Source organism: Petaurus breviceps, unplaced genomic scaffold, assembly GCF_028583685.1.
Source record: "Petaurus breviceps papuanus isolate PSGF00001 unplaced genomic scaffold, PetGlider_PUasm1.0 99, whole genome shotgun sequence".
Lineage (NCBI taxonomy): Eukaryota > Metazoa > Chordata > Mammalia > Diprotodontia > Petauridae > Petaurus > Petaurus breviceps.
This window is the reverse complement of record NW_027187465.1, coordinates 22458082-22476405: the sequence shown is the minus strand read 5'-3', so window position 1 is coordinate 22476405 and position 18324 is coordinate 22458082. Positions and strand designations below refer to the sequence as shown.

Genomic DNA, 18324 nt, shown 5'->3' with positions numbered 1-18324 from the left:
GCACTAATAGCCAACAGATTTTAAAGTGCTATTTAGGGAGGTCTTTACTTCTAGTCTTCAGGTTTAAATACCTAATTTGCATGTAGGAATTACTATAAAATAACTCAGATTTATAGCACAGTTTCCTCATTTATAAAAACATGAGAGCTGAGAGTAGGAAATGATCTCTTTAAGGCCTCGTTTCTAGCTCTAAATTCTTTGACCCAGTAACATGGGTAATATAAGGTGTATTTTAACCCTGTTCTGTACATGAGGAAACTGAAATGGAGAGATAAAAAAACAAAACAAAATCGAAACTCCAAAATACATTTCTTCACACCTTTCCCCATCTCTTTATCTCTCCTCTAACACTCTTTTCCAGGATCATCAAAATCACTAAAGAGAATATCTAAAGTACTTCTCCCCTGGGAGAGAAAGAGAAGACCTATATGGAGATTTCATAGGAAATTCCAGTGAGGAAATCTCCTCTAATCAACACAGGTTGATTGGGAAGGTGTAGAGAGGTTAGGTGACTAACTTCAAACGTCCCAAGCCCCTGTTTGTCAGAGGCAGGACTTGACTCCAGGGTTTCCACCACAACCAGGGGCTTCTCAAGTATCAAAATACAGAAGATCATAATGTAGAGAATGAAGGGACACATAAACTAAGTCAGCTGTCACAGGAGTAAGGCTTCAAGAACTGAACTATCCTTCAAATCCTTATGCCTAATGAATGAGTGGGAGGCAGCATGATATAGTGACGGTGAGTTGGCCCAGGACTCAGGGAAGATGTAGAGTCAAGCCCTAGCTGTGTGACCATGAGCAGGCAAGGCCTTCTCTGTGCCCCAGACAACCCTAAGATCCTAAGCTCAGAGCAGGTGCCCACGTGAACTGGACACCAAGATTACTGACTGGCAATTTTCTAAGCCAATGAAACTAGAACCTGTCCCCCTTCTGCCTTAAAGGGGTGAGGGAGGGAGAACAAGACACCGAATAAGTGCCTTATTAACACATCCACAATTCAATGACAAAAAACAAAACAAAACAACAACCCCCAAACACTAGTTAATGTACCAGAACTTACCACATATTTTAAGTGGTGCTTCAAGTTCTAATAGGATAGGCTGACTGAGAAAAATTTCCCGTGATTTCAAGCACAGTCCTCGGATTTCATTCTCTTGTAGTTGGACATTTTTACCAGGCTTCGACCCTCTCACTGAGAAAGGACAAAAGGTGATCAGGTGAAATGCCTTTTCAAAACATCTATTAACTTTTAGCATTCTTTTAAAACATTTTTTGAGTTCCAAATTCTTTCCCTTCCTCCTCCCAATCCTCTTCTACCCACTGAGAAGGCAAGCAATATTTCAATATACACGTGAAATCAAGCAAAACATAATATGGAATGTTTACATAACAGTTTCCTCAGATATTTTTAGTGTTTTACAGGAAAATTTGAAGAAAAACATTGTAGTTTTCTTATTTTATTACAAACATTCAAGTATGGTATTTAAAAGAACTTGAAACTTTAATACTAATTTCTTACCAAATAGTTAACATTTTACATGGAAAGATAAGACACACATAAATCCATACTGAGTTTGAAGGATCCTTTAAATTAATTTGTTGAAATCTAGGATTACAGTGTTCAGACCCCATAAAGTATAACAAAATCACAGGATGTCTGTCTGTTTTTAGAATTGGAAGGGGCTTTAGTTGGATCCCTCACCCAACACGTAACTGAAAGGAATCTCTATGGTAGCAATGCCACCAGCTGTTTGGCAACCTCTGCCCCCAAACTCTCAAAGTAGAAGCAACGCCCGTTCCATTTAGGGACAATTCTGTTAGCCAAGTTTTTCTTCCTATCAAGTCTAAAGCTTCCTTTTTGCAGTTTTTGCAGTCCCACTGCTTGTTCTGCCACCCTATGGAACCAAACAGAAATAGTCTTACTACCAGCACCCTACCAGCCTTTCCCTTTTTTGATGCATGTAAAGGCAGTAAGAAATATTATTTTCCACGTTTTTTCATACAGAATCCGAATACAGCTCTTATGAAGCAGGGATTGCTTAATTCTTTGTACTTGTATCCCCAGCACCTAACAAAGTGTCTGGCACATAGTAGGCACTACAGGAGCAGCAAGGTGGAGAAGTAGACAGAATGCTGGGCCTTGAGTCAGGAAGACCTGAGTTCAAATCTAGCCTCAACATTTACTAACTGTATGATCCTGGGCAGGTCATGCACGCCTCCTCTGCCTGCCTCAGTTTTCTCATCTGTGAAATGGGGATAGCAACAGTATCTACCTCCCAGGGTTGTTGTGAAGATAAAGTAAGATGATAATTGTAAGGCACTTAGCATACTGCCTGGCACATAGTAAATGCTATGCTTAATGATTTTTTTTTCTTTCTAAAGAGATATCTTTTAAGAAGTATGGTCCATATTCAGACCAACGAATTATGGATTTAGCAGTCACAATTTTACTTCAATTTATCATAGGGTTCTACCCAATAATAATTCTTGGGATAAATTCTTTATTACTGACAGCACAAAACCTACTACTTTTTGTCCTCTTATCTCCTTCAAAAACTTAAACAAGTAATTCTTTCCAGAACTCTCAATTTACTGAACACATCCCTCTCCATTCTTCATGATTTTATAGACCTCAATCTTTTCTTCCATCACTAGTATAAAAAAGTCCTAGCTTTTTAAAAAAAAAGTCCTCATACAGCAGGCCTTCCATCCTTTTGATCATTGGAGCTGACCTGCTCTGGACCTATTCCAGTTCCATTAGAAATGAGTAACCACAAGAAACAGTTATATCAAGATGCATTCTATCACTGGCCATTCCTCAGGGGATGTATGAAGGTTCAGGCACAGTTGAAATAAAATCTCAAGGCCAGTCATTTTCACAATGAAAGGCCAAAGGAATGAATATTACTAAAGAAGTATGGCACTGAAAAGGCCTATTTGACCACATACTATAGAATTGTTTAAATTAAATTTTATTATTAAACATTTAAAAACAAAACCCCTTGTAACAAATATGCATAGTCAAGCAAAAAAACCTCTTTGGTTTTTGGCCCTGTTTAAATATTTTTATATTCATTCACTCATCTGTGGCCCCAACCCCTAAAAACATTTCTTGGGTAAATATCTGAAATTTTAGAGATCTCTCCTTTTGCTATCTCTACTGAATCATTTTGTTCTCTTTCCATTTCCTAAGATTCCTCTGGTTCGCCTCTCCTCTTTGTCCATTTCTAGCAAACATACCAATAGTTAGATTTAAAAATGCCACTTTACTACAAGCCCACCTACAATTATCCTCTTTTATAGTCTACTTCCAATAAGGAATTCACTTTAGTTGAGACTGTACAGATGTTACAGTTAAAACACACACACACACACAATACAGTGCTTTGTACATACATTGTAAGCATTTAATACTTGTTGAATTGACTTGTTAGATAATTTTAAGATACTACTTCCTTTAGAAGAGAAACTTTGTCAGAGACCTACAGCTCTATTCAAGGGGTTCAAGGCCTGGCCCAGACTATACACATTTTCTATCTACATTTCCCCCTATTTTCCCAAAATTCTATAGGTGCAGAGTGATTAGATTGTAAAAGTTACAAAAACTATGTTTTAAAATTAAATTTTGTTTATTTTTAGTTTACATCATTCATTTCCACAAGATTTTGAGTTACAAATTTTTCTCCCCATCTCTCCCCTACCCACCACCCCAAAACAGTGACCCCACTGTATACCCCCTCCCCAAATCTATTACTCTCTCCTATATCCTCCCCCACCCTCCCTCCAGCTTTCAAGTAGGGCAAGATGGGTCTCTATATACCCCAGTGCCTGTATATCTTATTTCCCAGTCACAAGTAAAAAAAAAATATACATATATATATATATATATATATATTTTAAACATTTGATTTTAAAACTTTGAATTCTAGATTCTTTCCCTTCCTCCCTCATCACCCACCTTTACTGGGAAGATAAGCAATTCAATATAGGTTGTACATGTGTAGCTATGCAAAATATTTCCCTAGTAGATATATTATGAAAGACTGACTACATTTCCCTCCAACCTATCCCACCCCCCACTTGTTCTATTCTCTACTTTGACCCCATCCCTTTTCAAAAATGGGTGCTTCCAACTTCCCTCCCCCCAACCTGCTTCCCTTCTATAATCCCCCCTCTCATCCCCTTCCCCCCTCCTCCCCTGTAGGGTAAGATACCCTATTTAGTGTGTATGCCATTCCCTCCCTAAGCCAAATTCAATGAGAGTAAGGTTGACCCATTCCCTTTGTGCCTTCCTGTTCTTCCCCTCCATTGTAACAGTTTTCCCTTGCCTCTTCTATATGGGATAATTAACCCCATTCTGTCTCTTCCCATATCCTCTCATTATATTTCTCTCTCACCTCTCAATTTCACCTTTTAAGTATCATCCCTTCCTATTCAATTGGTCTTGGGCCCTCTGTCTATGTATACCTGTACATACATATATATATATATATACACATACACACACTCACATATGTATTCATACACCCATATGCCCTCCTATACAGACATATGTATGTATACATATATATATACATTTAATTCCCTTCAAATATTCTTATACTGAGAAAAGTTTCATCAGTTACAATTATTGTTTTTCCATGTAGGAATGTAAATAGTTCAACTCTGATAAGTTCCTTATGATTTCTTTTCCCTGTTTACCTTCTCATGCTTTTCTTGCTTTTTGTATATGAATGTCAAATTTTCTGTTCAGCTCTGGTTTTTTCATCAAGAATGCTTCAAAGTCCTTTATTCCACTGAATGACCATATTTTCCCCTGAAGCATTATACTCAGTTTTGCTGGGTAGGTGATTCTTGGTTTTAATCCTAGCTCCTTTGACCTCCAAAATATCATATTCCAAGCCCTTCCATCCCTCAATGTATAAGCTGCCAGATCCTGTGTTATCCTGATTGTGTTTCCACAATATTCAAACTGTTTCTTCTTGGCTGCTTGTAATATTTTCTCCCTGATCTGGGAATTCTGGAACCTGGCTATAATATTCCTAGGAATTTTCTTTTTGGGATCTTTTTCAAGAGGTGAATTCTTTCAACCTCTATTTTGCCCTCTGGTTCTAAAACATCAGGACAATTTTCCTTGAGAATTTCTTGAAGGATGATTTCTAGGTTCTTTTTTTGATCATGGCTTTCAGGCAGTTCAATAATTTTAAAATTATCTCTCCTGGATCTATTTTCAAGGTCAGTGGTTTTCCTAATGAGATATTTCACATTACTTTCTATTTTTTTTCATTTGTTTGGATCTATTTAATAGTATCTTGATTTCTCATAAAGTCACTAGCTTCCATTTGTTCCAGTCTAATTCTGAAGGAATGATTCTCTTCAGTGAGCTTTTGAGATTCTTTTTCCATCTGGCAAATTCGACTTTTTAAGGCATTCTTCTCCTCATTGCCTTTTTGAGCCTCTTACACCATTTGAGTTTGTCTATTTTTTAAGGTGTTATTTTTTTCAGTTAGGTTGTTGACTCTCTTTTCATGATTTTCTTGCATCATTCTAATTTCTTTTCCCAATTTTTCCTCCACTTCTCTTATTTCATTTCCAAAATCCTTCTTAAGCTCCTCTATGGCCTGTAACCACTTCATATTTTTCTTGGAAGCTTTTGGTGCAGGAGTTCTGACTTGATTTTCTTCCTCCTGTTCCATATTTTGATCCTTTTTGTCCCCAAAAAAGGATTCCAAAGTCGGATTGCTGTGCTTGCTTTGCTTCCTCATGTTGCCACTCAGCCGCTTCTCCCTTTGGGGGTGGGGTGGTGGGGGTAGGCAGAGGTCAGACTGTACTTCCAGACTCCCTGTTCCTGAAGTCCACTGACCTCTCACTTTGACTTTGGCATTTATGGGTTGATAACCACCACTGCCACAGCTGCTGGTGATCCACTCTCCCGAAGTCCCTCCAGCCATGGCTGGTTGGGCCACCCTGGGGCTAAAACCACTGGCTCATTCCAGGCTAGGTGCTGCTCCCAGCACGCTGCAATGGACCCTTTCTGCCAGCTTGTCTTCAGTGGGAGGTTTGTTTCTCTCTATCACTTTGTGCGTTCTGTAGCCTTAAAGTTTGTTTAGTCATTTTTCATAGGTATTTGAGGTGGTTATGGGGGGAGCACAGGGAGTTTTCCTTCTTCTATGCTGCCATCTTGACTCCTCCCCTACAAAAATTATTTTTGTACTCAGCAAGTAGAATTATTAGTTTTGCTTTCTATCTGACACCTTCAAAGATTTCATTATAATTTAGATGTCACAATTATTTAACATAATTACCAATGGCCTGAACAAACAAATGTAAAACATGCTCTTTAAGTCTGCAAGTGATACTGAATTAGCACTTTTCAAATTGAAATGACCCAAATAAATTAGAAAGAATCTACAACAGTGTATTGAATGACAGAAAAAGTGAAGTGCATACTATTCCAGACCCAAGACAAACCCATACACTTCAACCCAATATATATATATATATATAAATAACAACAGGCCAACCATGGCTAGGTAAAAACCTACAAAAAAGGGTCCATCATTAGGAAAACGAAGTATGTTACTTCATTTTGCCAAGGGGGTCTTGCTCCCTACCTCTCCAGGAGAAGGAATCTCAGGTAAAGAACAGGGTAGCTCTACAAACACCTTACGGTTAGCATTTCTGCTGGTAGCCCAGTATTCTCTTCTAATATGTTCTGATCAGAACTGGGACACTCTAATCAAAGAGATTCCCCCCTCCCACTCAATAATAAAGAATGAAGGTAGGAGTAGAAAGAGGGAAGATGACACAGTTGAAGAACACACTTGAATAATGAGGGTATTATGAACAGTGGACAGAGGAGTCAGGAGACCAGGGGTCTCACTATGGTCAGAGCTCTGCCTAGAGATAGCTCACTATGTGAGCCTGAGAAAATTATTTGATTTCTCTGGGTCAGGGGTTCCCTCACTGTATAAAATAGAGTTCTCACAGGGCAGCAGAAAAGATCCTTAATTGCAGTAACAGGACCTGAATTCAAGTCTTCAGTTCTGCCACTTAATATTGTGGGAACCCTGGGGAAGTAATTTTATTTCATTTCTCTGGATGTTTCAGTTTCCCTATCTTTAAAATGAAAAAGGTAAACCAGATGACCTCAAAGTTCCTTTTCCAGCTCTAGATCTACAAATATTTTAGCTAAGTTCCCCCTCCAAATCTAAAATCCCACAATTCTATGAAATGAGAAGGAATGGGGGGGAGGGGAAAGAGGGAGTACTTTTTAAAAAAATCTTTAAGGAAGAATACTAAGTTTATGGAATTCAGTGCCAACCAAACACCAAAACTACATTATGAAACTCGGCTAGGTATGTGATATGATTAAGATGAAACAGTTTTTCCAAAAAAGCAACAGCATGTTTTCTTCAGAAGTACTCACTGTGGAAAGATTCTTGCTTCTCTAACCAGAAAAAAACCCACCTAATAGTGAAGATATTGCCATCTGGCAGGAAAGCTATGAACCTACGAAGCGCAGGCAGTTTTCCCAGCAGAAAAGAGGTACCTTTTTGCAGCATATAGGGAGTTGGTGACATTGCTGATTTATATACTGTTTCAGCACAGAAACTTTATTGTTCTGTAACAGTTTCTTTTAATATTAATTTGGAGGATATTTATGTGATGACTTATTTGTAACCATAGAAACTTCACTCTTTTAAAAATAAAATATAATCCCACCCCCTGATATTATTTATTGACTTCTTACCCTCTTTGTTCCCCCAACAAAATGGATATACCCCCAACATTAGGAAACTAAAAGGAACTTAGCCACACAGAGAACACTACAGCTACCCTCCATGTTGTTGCTGAGTCTTTTCAGTCATGTCTGACTCTTTGTGACCCCATTTGGCATTTTCTTTGCAAAGATACTTTAGCAGTTTGTTATTTCCTTCTCTAGTCCATTTTACAGATGAGGAAACTGAAGCAAACGGGGCTAAGCAACTTATCCAGGGTCACACAGGTTGTAGGTGACTGAGGCCAGATTTGAACTAGGGAAGATAAGTCTTTGTGATTCCAAGTCCAATGCTCTATTCACTGTGCCAGCTAACTAGCTACCCTAAGCTAAACTCTATACACCCTCATAAAACAGGTAGGTTAATACTATTTCTTCCCGCTACCAAACATTAACTACGTTAGTGAATTCAAGATGAATTTTCAATGTACTCAAAATTTTCTTTAGGCTAAAAAAATATTGCTTTATAAGCAACACTGATATGGCCTCAAGAAGCTACCCATTTCCCTCAACTAGCTAAGAATAAAAGTTTTTCAAACTTTTATTACAAAGGTAAATGTTATAGATCTAATACAGCAAGAGTGACAACAGTGAACTTAGATAAGACACACTACTAGTTTTGTAAGCAAAAAGCTTTAAAAAAAATTGGCAAAGCAGTTAGTGGCATTTTGGGGTGTGAGGAAAGACTGGGTTTCCCTATCTTGTCGAGGCTGGAAGTGTACTGACCACTATTCTCACTCCAATTACACTGCTGATTGGCAGGCAGTTCTGACCTGCCTGGTTTCAGACTTTACCTTGAACAATTTATGTTTAAGTAAAAATTCCAATGGGAAATAATTCAGAATCTTTGTTCAAGTCATACTTTAAGACTTTTGTTGACTACAACAGTGCTAAAACCATTTTACCTGTAAATATGTGGTGACCAATAAGAAAAAAAGTTTGGTCTAAGACTCAGAAAACAGAGAGAGGACTAGAAAAAAAAAAGCAGCAATATTCATTCACTCTTGGTTTTCTTTGGGATTGGATTCAGAACACCTGACCACTAAAGCACCTTTCAAAAACTTGTTACCAAAATGTCCCAGCTAAGAGTTCAGAGGAAGGCATGTAATAATTGGAGATGTTTTCCCCATGCTGGTTGGAATGAACTTCTGGAGATGATGTGGAATATCAGTCCTCTCTCACTTGGCTCCAGGCAACAGAGAGGTCCACAGGAATTTGGGGATTGAGGATGTGGCTTCCTATTTCAAAGAGGGCAGAATCCCCTAGATTCAAAGCCACGGTCCCCAAAGAATCATGTGAGCTGGACTTAAGTAGCTTCTTCATTCCAAATTGACATTAACTTTCAGAGTGGGCAGAGTATGGAAGGCAGAAGAGCTCTTGATGTGTCCTCAGAGTCTGGAGGAATACACAGGTAATCCATCTTAGGGACCAGTCCTGGACTGGGAATTTCTCCATTGGCCTCACTTTCTGGCAGCCAGAAGTCAGCTGCAGCCTTTTCTTCCCTTCTGCTAGTGACTAAGTTCCCACTGACCTCCAGGCTTAGGTTCAATAATCCATTACTAGTCTCCCTTCAGATTGTGTTTTATATTTTTAAGATTCCTGTTAAGGATTCTTTTTAACTACATGAGACATTTTATAGAGATTTGAGGTCTTAGGGAGCTTAGTCTAATGGGGGAGATAACGTGTAAACAATCTATGTATAAATAAACTACAGACAGGATAAAGTGGAGACAATGAACAGAAGGAAGGGTCTAGCAGTAAGGAAGGTCAGTAAAGTCTTCCTGTAGGTGGGATTTTCAGCAGGGACCTAAAGAAGACAAAAGGTTGAAATGAGGAGGGAGAGAACTGCAGGCATAGAGGAGAGTCAGTGAAAATGTCTAGCAATAGGAGAAAATGTGTCTTGCTGAGGGACAGCAAGGAGGGGCCAGTGTCACTGGATCACAGAGTACTAGGCAGCAGGAAGGGCGTTAGAAGGCTTGGAAAGGTGGGAGGGGCTGGGTTATGAAGAGCTTTGAATGTCTCAAAGAAGATTTTATATTCAAACCTGGAAGTGCTAGGGAGCCAGGGTAGTTTATTGAGCAGGGCCTGACAGGTGAGTTTTAGGAAGATTAATTTGACAAATCAAGCAAAATATGGATTAGAGTGGGGAGAATGAGGCACGGAGACCAATCAGCAAAGCTACTGCAATAGTCCAGGTATGAGGTGATGATGAGGGCCTGTTTTAAGATGAATGATGACAGTGTCAGAAGAGAGAACTCACTATACTGAGTTTATATGGTTGTTACTGAACTAATACTTTCCTGTTTAGTCCATATTGTAATCTGTCTCTAGAGAGAAACTATGTAATTTATTTTGTGGGTTTCAGCTTCCCGAACTATAAGAAGGTAATCAACATGCACATTAATTGTATACTATTTGACAGTATTTGCCTCTGTTCAAGTCAATGTATTTAGTCTTGTGGGGATACAAAGTACAAACTCTGCCCACCTTTAGGAAGTTTATAGATGGTGGGAGTTGTATTTAGGAGGACACAGAATAGTATAGAGATTAGTTTGGGAGGTTATAGTCTGTAGGCAGTTGAGTGACAGTGGACAGGGCTCTGGGCCTGGAGGCAGGAAGACCAGAATTCAAATTCAGCTTACTAGCTATGTGATCCTGGGCAAGTTATTTAACCTGTTTGCCTCAGTTTCCCCATCTGTAAAATGGGTATAGTAACAGCACCTATCTTCCAAGGTTCTTGTGAGACTCAAATGAGATAATAATGGTAAAGCACCTGGCACATAGTTGGCATTTTATTAATGTGAGCTTATTATTAGCTTACTATTCCAATCATTCAAAACATTTCTGAAACTTTTGGTGGAGGAGGGGAGGGGAGAGAAGATATGACTTCAGAATGACTTTACAGGAGCTCAGTCTTGTTGCTGATCAGGTACACCCCATTTTGTTAGCTGACCTTGCCTTGAGTACCCAGTGTTTTTTGCCAGATGAGCAGTGATGCTCCACTGTAGGTGCCTGGAAAGACATACTCATTTCTCTGATGAGCTACACAGGGCAGTGGCAAGCCCAGGCTCTCCACAGTGACAGCCCTCATTTGTAGATGCTGGTGTGGGACTACCTTGTCACCTTACCACCAAGCCCTGTACAATAATTCTCAGCATGTATTCAACCAACCAACAAATACCGAGTGTTAATGATGTAGAAAATGTGCCTTTTCTGAAAGCATTATGAGCACAACAAAGTATCCTAAAGCCCTTGTCCCAGTGTTCCAGAAACCCACAGTCTGGATGGTAAGGTGAGATACATAAAAAAAGACATTAAATAAATCCAAGAGATCATTAAATAAGTACTAAATGAGCAGTCTAAATAAGTGCTACAGTAACTTTGAGGGAGAGATACCTGAAATTTTATCAAGGGCACAATAAGCTACTCGTGTGAGGAAGGATTTTACAGGATGAATTTTGGAGGTGGCTATATTACCAACAGAAAGAGGAATAAAAACCACTTGGAGTTATTATAGTAAGCACAAAAGTCAACAATCAGGAAAACAAAACTGTTGCAGAAAAACTTCGAGTACTCTATAAATATAAAAACAATATAAAGGTAAAAAGATTATGATGAAAATTTTAGAACCCATGGCCACAAGGAAATATCTAATTAGAAAGTTTTTTAGGGCATAGATCTTATTAATTGAAAATAATCACACAGTAATAATCTTAAAGTGCACCCAATTATATTAAATTCAATGGCAGTTTAAAAAAAAATCAATGCCAGCAGATGCAACTATAATACTTTAACAGACTTAGAAATAAAATTTGAAATATCAAAACAATAAGTTTTGAAATATTAAAACCAAAAAAGAATCCAAAAGGAATGAGAAGTAGAAACATTGTGCTGTGGAAAGAAAAAATGAACTTGCAAACCCAGTGGCCCTGGGTTCAAATTCTGTTCTGGGTGACCCCTCTGGATGGACATCAGTTTATTTATAAGACCAAAGGGTCAGACTAGATGACCTCTAACTCTGTGATTCTATGAATCAGTGTCTGACTCCCTCCTCCTGGATTCCAGCTCTGGAATTTAACAGCTGTAAGGTCCCAGGCAACTTACTTAACTTCTCTGAAAGCCAGCTTCTTACAATCTGCAAAATGGGGATCATCTCCAATACCTATTTTACAGCGTTGTTGTGAGCAACACACTTTAACAATGAAATACAAAAGTATTCAGCATAGGTTTCCTTAGCAAACACACAGACAAAATAGCCCTATACAGGAAATATTCTATTTTGGGACCCTGAACTTTTTTCTTTTTGGGGGGAGTGGGTGAAAAGCAACTGTTTTTTAATTCTCCGAATCCCTGAGATGAGAGAAGTCTAAAGAACAGAAGAGAGGACAAAGGGTACCACTAACTAGCTGTGATCCTTCATTCTGGGAATGAAAAGTCACATAAATCCTGGGGAGTAGCACAGCAAGCAACTTCAATAACCACTAGTAGAACTACTTTTGTGTACTAATTTGGAGGCCTACCTTATCTTAAGCTAATTTAAATTTAGAAGGAATATGCCGAAGCACTAGATTTGGTCATCCTTCTAGAATGCTAGAACTATTAGAGAAATTTAACCTTTTTAAAAACCTATTCTTCTTGAAGCTTCCAAGTTTGTTACCCTCCCCCCAACCTTCAAATCAGTCACGCTAGACTCTTCGATTGTCTTCAAGAAGATGCCAACAGTCATAATTACAAGTGACATTTAAACATTACTGCAATGATTCCTCCCTGGGTCAAACTAATCACATAATATTGTTAACTGAAATTTTTCTGTCACAAGCACATGCCATTTAAAAAAGTATAAACATTTTCTCATACCTTCACTGTTTGTTAACAGGCAACTAGATACACAGACAGACAGACTGACACCTCCAAAGGAACATCTATGTTATTACTCTCGTACACAATGCTTTCTCTTACTCTACACAAGAGCAGCAAAATCAAACACATACTGTCAGCTTCACCACTGCCTTCTGTCTGACATAGGCAAGGAGAGCTCTAGGGGGAGAGAACTTCTCTTTAACCACAGACCAACAATTAAACTCTTCTCTAATGTTGCCTCAAAACAGATTATCTGATTCTGGTGTAGAATTTCCAATGTCTTAGCAAGGGCATAATCAGAGGACGTCAGTTACACAAAGCTGCTTTAAAAAAAAAAAATCAGAGTGCTAGGAGTTATTTTGAGAGAGAGAGAAGGAACACCTGCAGGAATTGTTACTGCACTTAACATAAACCATATTTTGCATCCAAGAAAAGAAATGCAAAAATATTAATATCTCCTTATTAAGAGCCTTCTCTCCAGAAAGGACCACTGGCCCTCAGTATTACCAGGAAGATGCCAACCACATCAAATGTCTATTTAGAGGCTTGAGGCTAGATCTCAACCTTCTACTCTTCTATTCCAGTCACTGAGAATCACTGACTAGAAAATGCCTTTTCCCTTTCAGCATTTGCTTTGCTACCAACATTCAATATGCTTTCCTCTGCAGTTTGTACCATCCAGTTATATATCTCCTTGACCTGATTCTTGATGCTGGGTCTATGACCACTGGGACATTCCTCCCACCTTCCAAAATAAGACTCTCCATCCGACTCACAGCCATGGACAGCACTCTGGGACATTCCTTTGCATTTAACATTCTCTGCCCAGAACAAACATTTATATATGCATTATGCTCCCCAACAGGCTAGCTGGCAAGCTCCCTGAGGGCAGGGACTTCTATGAATTTTCATCCTAGTTTCCCAGTCACAATTTCTTACAGATTGTTGTTGTTTTTTGGTCAATTAATCATGGCCAACTCTTAACGACCCCTTTTGGAGAATTCTTGGCAAAGGTACTAGAGTGGTTCTGCCGTTTCATTTTCCAGCTCATTTTCCAGATGAGAAAAGTGAGGTAAACAGGGCTAAAAGACTTGTCCAGGGTCACACAGCTAGTAAGTGTCAGGCCAGATTTGAACTCAGGTCCTCCTGACTCCAGACCTGGCACTCAATTCACTGTGCCACTTATTCTGCAGGTGCTTAATAAACTGAATTTAACTCACATGTTAAACTTACTTGTACGAAATACATTTTAAACATTTTTTCCCCTGGAATTGCTAAACAACAAAAAGTTCGCCAGGAACAAATATTCCTCCTTTATTAACACCAGAGTGCTACTTGGTACTTGATGCTCTAAAAACTGAAATTTATTTAATTTTTGAATTTCCACCTCAGAAATGACCGCTCCAATGTAAGTTAATGTCATTAATATAACCAATGTACTTATTCAGGAGGAAGCTTTCAAAGGATTAAATAGAAGGAGGTTATTATAGGTACCCTTTTTATAGAAAGGCTGCATCTATAGTGTCAAAACAAGTCAGGGAATTCTAATCTGAGTGAAGCCCTGCCCACAGACTTGTTTACAAGACTTTGGACAAGAACTACTCTAAAGGAAAGAAATTTTGCTTCCACTAATAAAGAGAAATAAACAGTCCATTCTAAGCTTCCAAGAAAATGTGGCAACTGCCATCAGGAAATGTGAGCAAAGGAGCTCCTTAATGTGCACATCTTATGCTTTATAAAGCACTATTACTACTTAGTATAATGAGCTAAGTGCACCTCTGAAATATGCAAGTATCCCCATGCTTTTACTGAAATCATTAGCAAGTCTATTTTTCTTCATCTTACAATACCTTAAATAATGGAATGCTACTAATATTAAGAGTTACTTTGCTGTTGAGTGCTTACAAAATATTATCTGTACACATCAACTTCTGTTTTGTGTAAAATACCATTCCAAAGATGGAAAAAAATTGTATGTAAAAGCTTAGTACCCCTAAACTCAAAGTGGCAAAATTTACATAAATAACTAAAATTTAAAATAAACTCTTCTGCAAAGAACTGATCCTATATCCAACCTAAGGAAGTCTTCCATTTTGAGTTGGTTTCTCTAGTGTCTTCACGGTTTTTTCGGAGCCAAACATCATCATCATCCTTACAAGCATGAAACTTTCTAAATCAATGTAAAGGCCTGTCCATTTTGAATATATAAAAGATCTGCCTCAAGGAAGGAAAACTCTAGTACTTGCTGAGCAAGCATTTTCTTCCTATTTCCAGACATAACTAAATGGTTATTAAAAAAGGTTAGAAAAAAAAAATCTTATTAAACTTCATTACTAAGTCTTCTACTTGGATGGTGAGCCACTGCCTAAGTGCTAAACCTATTGTGCTTAAGCAATAATTTATTTGCCAATTGCAAGCATATGCTACAGGTTATTTAAATGTTCAGTGTGCCTGCCTTCCTTAGCACCTAAACATTAAGGAAATACTAGTTTATTACATTTACTGAAATGATCAACTCATGCTAAATGTGATGAGACAAGCTTTGCAATGACAGATTTTCTAAATGACAAGCAAGGAAATGTAAAACCTGGCCTCCAATGGTAATGACAAGTATGCTGGTATAAAAAAAAAAGCATTAACAAATAAAACATATTAAGTAAAGGCAAAGGAATCATAACTTAATAGATTTATAGGCCAACTATGACTAATTTTTATGCCAATAATTCATGAAAGTATCACATGAATACCTTTTAAGTGACAAAATAAAGACTGTGGAGTTTCTCTTTGAAGAGCAACCCACCAACCTAACAAATGAACAAGAGGAAAAAGAACGAATTCTTCTATCTTTTCAATTTCTTCCATTTATTCAATTTCAACTTTAGATTATTTTAATTGTCAAATTATTTAAAGATTCTTTGCTCATCACAGAATGCAGTTTGCTTTCATCAGTTTCTGGTCAAGGGAAAACTGCCATTTCATATAAGCAAAGAACTACATTTAACACTCATAAAAAGGGAACAATCTTATCTTGTAAAATATTTGTAACAAACATAACATCAAGACAAAGAGCTCACACCTAAGCAATACATCAAGAATACTTCAGGGCACACGTACACATTCAGCTAGGTGGGGTTTTTGGTTGTGGTTTAAAAAGAAAGCTATTAGAAAGAAAACAAAATTTCCTTTTGGTTATCACATGTAAGTCATTTGTCCCCAAATTTTAATGCCACAATGCACATGGCTCCTCTTACTTTCTCCCCTCAGCACCAGTATTATTCACATCACAAAGAATCTTTTAAGAGGACAACAGATAAGCACTTCACAGGAAACTTAGAAAAGCTTGATTACTTAGTGCCAAGTGCTCTTCGAAAGTCTGGATAAAATCTTAGCCTTGGTTTATCTGCCCTGAACCCCAGCCGGCTTGACTTGAAATGACCCGCATCTTTCCCTTACATCGATCTCCAATCAATTGCATTACCTAAAAATCCTCGAGTCAGCCAAAACCAGTGCATTTCAGCCCTCAATTACTGCGGGGGGGGGGGTGTCCTAGAGAATCTCCTCCAATATTTCTCTTAAACAAATAGCCCCTTTCTCCCTTCTTGGTTCAGGTCTTATGGCAGGAAGTGAAATAAGTGCCCACATTCAACGGAATTGTATTTTTTAAGAGCAGGGAGTGGGGAGAGAAGGTTAAGGCATTTAAGTCCAGGGCTCTTGAGCTATAAACTTTAGAAAGAAGACTCTCCAGGACTAAGGTCTGGGCCGGGGGGGGGGGGGGGGGGAGAGGGTAGGCTGGACAAAAGCCCGCAAACCTAGAAACCCAATGAACCACCACCCCATAAAAAGGCTTTTGTGGAGGCCACTATGAGAAACCCGGTGCTCGCCCCGACGGCAAGGGACGGAACACGCCGTCCTGAGGGTCTGGACGAGCCCTGCCAAGCTCCAAGCAAAGTCTGCAGAGACCGGCCAAGGAGCGTGCGGTGTTGGGGTGCGGGAGGAAGGAGTTACTTCACAGCTCGGTTTCTAATTCAAAGCCAAGGGGCCGGGGGGGGGGGGGGGGGGGGGGCAGCGAAAGCAAGGATGGTGGCTGAGCATCAAGGACGTGCTCGTGCATCCCCTCGATCACCGGCGAGGGCAATGAATGAGGAGCCCCCAGTCCCTCCCCAGGGAGGGCTGAGGGTGTTCCGGGGCACTGTCGGTGCCCCCTCTCCATCTCAGCTTGCAAGGCCAGAAGGTCTGGGGTCGCCTAGAACCCCCAGGGCAGCGGCGGGCGCGGGAGCCTGACACCCCCCCCCCCCCCCCCCCCCCCCCCCCGCCCCCCCCCCCCCCGAAGTAACCCCTCCCCCCCCCACCCCCCCAGCCCCAGGACCCCCCGCCTGCAGCTCACCTTCCAGCAGCCGTTGAATGATACTGTCGATGTTGAGCTTGTCGATATCCGCCATCGCCTCCTCCTGAACCCCGGCCCCGGCGGCGGCTGCGGCGGTGCCTCCTCACCGGCCCTCCCCCCCCCCCCCCGCCCGGCCCGGCCCGGCTCGGCTCGGCTCGGGCCCGGCTCGGCCCCGGCTCGGCCCCAGCAGCAGCGGCGGCGCCGCCGCCCGCCCCCCAGCCCCCGGACTCACGGCCCCGTCTGCCCCTTCCCCACGCTCCAGAACACAGAGAAGCGGCGGCGGTGGAGGTGCCGGGGGTAGCGGTGGTGGAGACGGCGGTGGAGACGGCGATGGAGGAGTCGGCGGCCGGCTCCCTTCCCGTCCCCCCCCCCCCCCCCCCCAGCTCCCTCTTCCTCCTTCTCTCCCGCTGGAGCCACGAGAGGGACAAAATGGCCGCCGACTCCTCAGCCAGCCTCGGGCGGCGTACGGATACGCGGGAGCAGCGCGGCAGTCCGGCCGGGACCTCTTTATGGGTCCTAGGGCCAAAGGGGAAGGGGGCGGGATCTCGGTGCGCGAGGCAAGAGGGGGCGGGGGTAGCAGAGACGCGTCGCTCAGCGCTCTGCGCTGGGTCCTTCCGCCAACCAGGGAACAAATAGGGCCCCGGCAAGGGAGGGATTTCGAAAAGCCGCGCGGGCCAGGGAGGGACAAGGGAGGGATGGTGGAGCTGGAGTTGGCTGGACAGGCTCCGGGGCTCATGTCGTGCTGGACCGACTCTCACGGGCTGAAAGTGCCCTGGGGTGCACGGGAGCTTCTCTGCTCTGGACTGCTGCTGCAATTCTGCCAGGTGTTGTGGCCTCCTCACAGTCCAGGGGTTCCGTTGCACACTCGCGCATCCTTTGGAGTCCCAAGCACAGCGCATTTGGCTTGGGGTCCAGATTAGAGGGGAAGGGGTGATTATTTGTCTTGGGGCTCGGGTCTGCCCTTCTCCAGCCCAGCAGCCCTGCTGGGGGTCTCTCCTTTCTGGGGCTCGCACTTTGGGGTGGGTGGTACAGAAGAAAAGCAAATGCTTTAAATGCCCCCATTCTGTCTAGGGAGAAAGCGAGGGGGCCACGCTGGGCTGGTCCAACAGAAGAGCCGGGGTCGGAGAAGAGGGTGCCCGGCAGGGCTTTCTGCCCAGAGCCAGGGCACGTGGGCGACTAAAGTCACTTAGCCTCTTGTCTGTCTCTGTCTCTGCCTTTCTCTACTTCTCTCTCTGTGTCCCTTTTAACATTTTCTTTTTCTTCACTCTTTTCCTTAACCTTCTTTCCCTTTATTACCC

The 18324-nt window shown here is 41.2% G+C and overlaps 1 protein-coding gene across 2 annotated transcripts in view; it reads right to left on the bottom strand.

The window, feature by feature from the left end:
- PPP1CC (protein phosphatase 1 catalytic subunit gamma) overlaps positions 1–17162 on the bottom strand; it is a 28321-nt gene extending 11159 nt beyond the window's left edge. For both annotated transcript variants that reach the window (XM_069081683.1, XM_069081682.1), the window contains exons 1-2: positions 17027–17162; positions 1063–1194 (exon numbers count right to left, since the gene is read on the bottom strand). In XM_069081683.1, coding sequence (XP_068937784.1) covers positions 1063–1194; positions 17027–17081 — 187 coding nt within the window. In that variant the 5' untranslated portion in view covers positions 17082–17162. The remainder of the gene's footprint in view (positions 1–1062; positions 1195–17026) is intronic.
- Between the last annotated feature and the right edge of the window lie 1162 nt (positions 17163–18324).